At 42.6% G+C, this 7,203-nt stretch overlaps 1 protein-coding gene across 1 annotated transcript; it reads left to right on the forward strand.

The window, feature by feature from the left end:
• Positions 1–6,502: 6,502 nt before the first annotated feature.
• LOC311185253 (ubiquinol-cytochrome c reductase complex assembly factor 5-like) lies at positions 6,503–6,745 on the forward strand (the record flags this gene model as incomplete). The annotated part of the gene is made up of 1 exon (XM_084255819.1): positions 6,503–6,745. The coding sequence occupies one exon, from the start codon at positions 6,503–6,505 to the stop codon at positions 6,743–6,745; it is 243 nt and encodes an 80-aa protein (XP_084111945.1).
• Positions 6,746–7,203: the final 458 nt, after the last annotated feature.

The raw sequence follows: 7,203 nt of genomic DNA on the forward strand, positions 1-7,203 counted from the left end.
AAAATAATAAAGATCTAGAGATTGGGAGGAATTATAGGACAAACTTCTAGTATGTCTTAAATTTTGAAAAAAATGCAACTTTTATTAAAAAGAAGAATTGTGGGTGATGTTTACTTGGGTTTGGGCACACTGAGGGTTCATCATGACTACCAGAAAGATACAGCAAAGCAGACAGGAGAGAGGCAGCTTCTTTGGACTTGCTTTTTGTTCATGCCATTCCCTTTGCCTGGACTTTCTTTTTCCCTCTACCTGGAGTATTTCTTATCATCCTTCAGATTCAGGTAACACCTCCAGGAAGGCATATAACCTGCATTATATTCTCCACTGCTTCTGTTAGAACTAGTTTCTCTTTCTTCTGTGCCCCAAAACTTTAGTACCTAATGCACTTGAACAAGGCACTAGTCATTTAGCCTGGTCATTCTTTCTCACGTCTCCACCGCACCCCTACTGTAAAATTCTTTAGGATGAGAATCACAGCTTATCCAGATTTCTTTTTTTTTTAAAGATTTATTTATTTATGTATACAAGAACTGGGGTGTAAGCTAGAGGTGCGGTGTCACCAGAGACAGAGTGGGGAACAGAACAGGCAGATCTACTGAAACCCACTACTCAGGGGAGCAGCAGGCGAGACAGGAGAGGTCTGCTGAGCCATGTGGGTTGCTCCCTGGCCAGGCCAGGGATCGAACTCCTGCTGCAGTGGCTGGCAATAGCTTGATAGTGCTGTCTTTCACCTCTTTGCCACCAGGGAGGCCCTTATCCAGATTTCTTCCCCTCAGTCAGGAACTCAGTATGAATGCTTAAATGAGGATCAAAATGCAAAACTTACTCCACGTTTCATCGATCTCTTCACTACCTCCAGGTTCGTTCCCTCTGCTTCTGCTCCCCCAAATTCTTTCAATGTTTTTTCCCTCCTTGGAACTCTTGTGTGGTATAATTTTATGATTAGTGGCATCATTAATTATTCTTCCCTCCAGCTTACTTCACATTCTATGAAGGGAAGAGTCCTTCTTTTGTCTTAATTGATATATTAATAAAGGAGACTTCACAAAATGCTTATTGTAACACATTTTGCTGGACCCCTGCCCCAGAGTTTCTGATTCACTGGTCTATGGTGGGACATGAGAATCTGCATTTTGAATAACTTCTCAAGTAATGCTGCTACTGCTGCTGCTCCAGGGACCACACTTTGAGAAGGGCTGATGTAATGCAGACCCGCAGAGTCACCAGTCAGAAAGACTTCCTGGAATTTAGAGTGAGCTTTTGATAATAAAGGAGCAGAATGTCAAACTCTCACTAATATCCATTAGAAAGAGGTCATCAACCTGTGATCCTTTATCTTCATCCTCCGTTTTGTACAGTCTGATCTCCCAGGACTTCTCTGGGAGTAGGACTTCTCTAGCGATTTTAGCTGGGTACTCTACTACTTGGAGTAAAATGAAAATAGTAACCATATGTGGTAGAAGAAATAAGATGCCAACACTAATGAGCTCTCTGTGGAATGATGGAAAAGCAGAGTTGCTCAGAAAATATGAGGCAGCCTCTGGGTTTTATGGTCTATAACTTTCTTTAAAATATATCCCAGTAAGCAATGTTGAATATGTGAAACCGTGACTGTTAAATTTTATCTACTCCTGGAATAATTAGGTAGCATTCTGAAGCCCAGAATAAACTTCACCTACAGATTCACTTAACAAAGAACAGGCACTGAATTTTGCTAGTTCTTGTATGTCTACTTTTAATATAGTTCCTGGCACCTAGGAAACTTTCAATCAGTAAATACTGGTGAGAGCTGGTAAGACTGTGATTGGATCTTCCGTAAATATCTCTTTAGAGCCTGGTTAGAAATATCCTAGAAAATGTGTTTCTAGGGAACAGTCTAAACTAATCCCTCCATGCTCCCTCTCCCACAAAAAACACACACAGACATTCACATGCCCAAGCTATTTGTCAGGTAGGAGAACTTTGCGGTTGCCTTTGGAGAGTCTGATTGATATGGACACAAGGGAAAACCAGTACATCCAATTTAGGTTTTAGTCACATCAATAAATCCTTAAGTAAATAATAAAATTTTATTACAATACAGTCATTGTCTACTGAAAGATTGTATGAAAATGAATGCCAATTTAGAGAAATGTGAAACCCAGAGTTTTCAAATATGCTGAACTATATTCTATTTTCTTTTGGTTATTATTTACTTGTCTTTACATACACAATTCTATCCTCTGCCAACCCTTTTCTATCTCCCCTTCCCTGAGGTGGCCAAGAAGGGTAGGTGTCAAGTCGCGTTTAATGACTTATGGGATTAGGCTGACTTTTCAGAAACTTTGGCTTTTGGATCCCGACCAGTGACTCATAAGGGTTCATTGCAGAAAAACACCAGGGAGCATTACTGAAAGGGGTTGCATCACTGGAAACAGCTGATATGTGAAAAAGAATTCTGCGATATGGCTGGCATTTCCTCCAAATGCCTGTTTAAAGATATACAATATAAAGATACACAATTTAGCAAGACCGTTTATACAAACCAGAAGGAAAACACAGGAGTTCTGGTAGAATTTGATTTGCCAGACCACGAAGAGCTGGGTTTCTTGGCATCGTGCCTTGCCTGGCACTTGTAGCTCAGTCTGTGTTCTTGGTTGAGGAACATGGGGCCATTTATACCTTTGAAGAGTAGGCTTTGAACAAAATTGCCAGTGGCGTGGAGGATTTCATTAACATCAGCTTTCAGCAGTTTGGCTAAAAGCATTACAAGTTGAAGAAGTCTTAAAATAAAAAAGCAAACAGTTGATGAAAAACCCATAGGTAAAGAAAATGAAGATGGTCACTGAGAACTTTGTCAATAGTCAAGATGATGAAATGATTCATCTTTGGAACGTCCTTTGGTCAAACTGACTCCTGGTTTACATCTCCCAAGCCCTTGATATTCCCTAGCTTTGTATGATCATTAGGACTTAGGGAGGAGAGCCCTAGTTTCACATGAAAGATCTTTACATATATACACAAAGTTTGTTTAATCCCTGGCCAGTCAGGGAGCAACCCACATGGCGTAGCTGACCTCTCCTGTCCTACCCGCTGCTCCCCTCAGCAGTGTGTTTTGGTAGATCTGCCTGTCCTGCTCCCCACTCTCTCTGGTGAATCCTCTCACCCCCTCCCCCCACACACACCTCTGGTCTACACCCCAGTTCTTGTATGCATATATAATCTTTTTTTAAAAATTAATTTAGGTTGGAGTAAAGATTTAAATGCAAGATCTGAAATATGACTTCTAGGAGAAAATATAGAGAAAAAGCTTATTGACACTGATCTTAGCAATTATTTTTTGGGTATGACACTCAAAGCACAAGCAACAAAAGCAAAAATAAGCAAATAAATCAAACTACAAATCTTCTACATAGAAAAAGAAATAACAAAAAAAATAAAAGGCAACCTAGGAATGGAATAAATATTTGCAAATCATGTATCTGACAGGGATTTAACTTCCAAATATGTAAGGAACTTTATATGAAAACAAAAATAACAAATACTTCAATTTATTTTTTTTAAATCTTTTTTTTAATTTTTTTTTTAATAGAGGCATTTTTTTTTATTTGTTTGTTTGTTTATACATGCACTGGGTACAGTCAGAAGCGCGGGAGGGTGAGAGAATTCACCAGAGCCAGAGTGGGGAGCAGAGCAGGCAGAAGGAATGAAGTACACTGCTGAGGGGAGCAGCGGGCGGCAGGAGAGGTCTGCGCGCCATGTGGGACCCTCCTCTGGTGGCCGGGGAGCAGCCGGGGATCGAACCGGCGCCGCTTAGGCCGCGGGAAGATTCGCAACCCAGCGCTCAACCGCTGCGCCACCGGGGAGGCCCAAATACTTCAATTTAAAAATGGGCAGAGGAACTGAATAATTTTCCAAAGAAGATATGCAAAATGGCCAAAAGTTATACAAAAATGTACTCAGCATCACTAATAACAGAGATGAAAATCAAAACCACAATGAGATATCACCTTGCACCTGTTAGGATGGCTGCTATCAAAAAGACAAGAGATAACAAGTATTGATAAGGATGTGGAGCAAAGGGAAATCTTGTACACTATTGGTGGTGATAAAAATTGAGGCAACCATTATAGAAAAAGTTGTGGATATCGCTCAAAATTTTAAAGATTTGTTTATCTAATTTATTTATGCATACAAGACCTGGGGTGTAGGCCAGAGGTGCAGGGGATGAGAGGATTCACCAGAGACAGAGTAGGAAGCAGAACAGTTGTATCTACTGAAATACACAACTGAGGGGAGCAGTGGACAAGACAGAAGAGGTCTGCTGTGCCATGTGGGTTAGCTCCCTGGCTTAGGGATTGAACTCATGCTGCAGTGACTGGCAATAGCTAGATAGTGCTGTGTCTTTAACCCCTAAGCCACCAGGGAGGCTCCCTCCCCTGCTCAAAATTTTAAAATGAAAAAAACCTGTATCCATTAATGGATAAATGGATAAAAAAGATCGATGGTGGGCCTCCCTGGTGGCGCAGGGGTTAAGATGCAACCTATGAAGCTGTCCACGACCACTGCAGCACAAGTTCAATCCCTAGCCAGAGAGGTGACCCACATGGTGCAGCAGACCTCTCCTGGCTCACCCGCTGCTCCCCTCAGCAGTGTATTTCAGTCAATCTGCCTGTTCTGCTCCCCACTGTCTCTGGTGAATCCTCTCACCCTCCACACCACTGGCCTGTACCCAGTCCTTGTGCACGTAAGTAAATAAATCTTTTTTTTTTAATAATGAAGACTTCAACTTTTTTTTTTTTTAAGATTTATTTATTTATTTATACATGCACTGAGTACAGTCAGAAGCGTGGGAGGGTGAGAGAATTCACCAGAGCCAGAGCGGGGAGCAGAGCAGGCAGAAGGACCAGAGTACACTGCTAAGGGGAGCAGCGGGCGGCAGGAGAGGTCTGCGCACCATGTGGGACCCTCCTCCGGTGGCCGGGGAGCAGCTGGGGATTGAACCAGCGCTGCAGAGGCCGCAGGCAGCTTTGCAACCCAGCGCTCAACCGCTGCGCCACCGGGGAGGCCCAAGTAAATAAATCTTTAAAAAAAAAAAAAACATATGGATGGGTGGATGGAGTTAGATAGATAGATAGAGAGATAATATGCTAATTGCCCATAAAAATGAAGTAAATTCTGCAATGTGTGACATTATGGATGAACCTTGTGAACATTATGCTAAGTGAAATAAGTCAGACAGAGAAAGACACATACTGTATCATATCATTTATGCAGGAGAGATGAGTCTCAAACTCAGAAACAGGGTAGAATGGCAGTTGCCAGGGACTAAGGATGTTGGCCAAAGGGCACAAATTTTCAGTAATAGATAAATAAGGGCCTCCCTGGTGGTGCAGCGAGTTGAGCACAGTGCTGTGAAGTTGTCCGCAGCCTCTGCAGCGCGGGTTCAATTCCCGGCTGGCCAGGGAGAAACCCACACAGCGAAGCAGACCTCTCCTGGCTTGCCCGCTGCTCCCCTCAGCAGTGTTTTCTGTCCATCTGCCTGTTCTGCTCCCTGCTCTGTCTCTGGTGAATCCTCTCACCCTCCTGTACATCTGGCCTGTACCCCAGTTCTTGTATAAGTAAATAAATCTTTAAAAATACATACATACATACATACATACATACATAAAAGATAAATAAGTTCTGCAAATACAACGTACAGCATGGTGGTTTTAGTTAGTAATACTGTATGAAATACTTGAAATTTGCTAAGACAGTAGCTATGACATGTTCTCCCCACGTATTCACAAAAATGGTAACGATGTGAGGTGGTAAGTATAGTAAGTAGCCTTACTGTGGAAATCATTTCACAGCATATACATGTATTGATTCATTATGTGGTGCACCTTAAACTAATACAATGTTATTTGTCAATTGTATCTCAATAAAACTTAGGGGGAAAAGAAAGCTCAAATATGCTTGACTAGTTAGGTATTATGTTTTAAACTAACTTAGTCTATCAATTACATCTAGTGATCAAATAGCTATTTTGAGTTAGAATCAGGAGATCCCTCCACGTCTGCCTCTATTTGAATCAAACAACTCTTGAAACACTCTACAGCACACACTCTGAGGTCCCCATGAATGTGGTTTGCCCACAGCACTGGCATGTGATGGAAACATGATAGAAACTTGGTTTTGGCAAATCTTGTCTCTATTCCATCACTGTTTCTGCTTTCTGTGTAAGGAAATCACCCAGCTCCAGTATTTCCTGCTCCCCTGGAGGAGGATATAACTCATCTTCCACCTCAACATGTTCACTGTCTTTGACTGTTCTTACAGTGGAATTGTCCCACCAATTCTCTGTATCTCTTTTGATTCTTTAAAAAATTCAGTCTGGGGAGGAGCCGCCCAGACGCTCCCCACGCTCCACCACCGGGCCTGGCGGTGGCGCAGGGGCCGGCATCACCCAGGCTCGCCAATCCAGGGGCCGTGGCAACTCCCGCCACCCCAGCTTACACCGTGCTCCTTCTCCACGAGCATGTTTTCCAGGGCCCAGGTGAGGCGGGCTCTGCAGCCGGTGCCCGGGAAGCAGCGACTTGGCGTCTACAGGTTCCTGCCCTTCTTCTTTGTCCTGGGAGGAATGATGGAGTGGATCATGATTAAAGTGCGCGTGGGCCAGGAGACCTTCTATGATGTCTACCGTAAAAAAGCCTCAGAGAGACAATATCAGAAAAGGCTGGAAGATGCATCAGAGACTGAACTTCAGCAGTCAATAAAGTAACTATTAAATTTTACTACTGGTTTCAACTCCATTAAGAATGTACTTTACAGATTTCTTGTTCTTATACACAAGTGCCTTTACAAAGAATTTTTCAGTTTTTCTCTCTGCTTGAATACTTCCCAAGTTATTTGTTGACAGCACTTGAGCGAAAATTATTTCCTCCTAGAACACATCTGCCCAATGAAACTAGTCTGTGAAATATATTTTAACAAATTGAAAAAAAAAAATCAGTCTGATAATCTGCCAGGAATTTTTTTTTGGGGGGGGGGGGAGTGGGGATGTTCAAGATTTAATGATCTCCAAAATGTAGGCTGCATTAAGTACTAAAGCGGTGTGCCATGTGGCCACACAGTAGAATAGCTCTGTTGAGGGTTATTCCCTAGAGTTAGTTTTGATCTGGATGTCAGAATCCTGACTTGAGGGGACTCCCCAGTGGCGCAGCGGTTGAGCGCTGCATT

This window comes from Talpa europaea (genome assembly GCF_964194135.1).
Source record: "Talpa europaea genome assembly, chromosome: 15".
NCBI classification, from domain to species: Eukaryota; Metazoa; Chordata; class Mammalia; order Eulipotyphla; family Talpidae; genus Talpa; species Talpa europaea.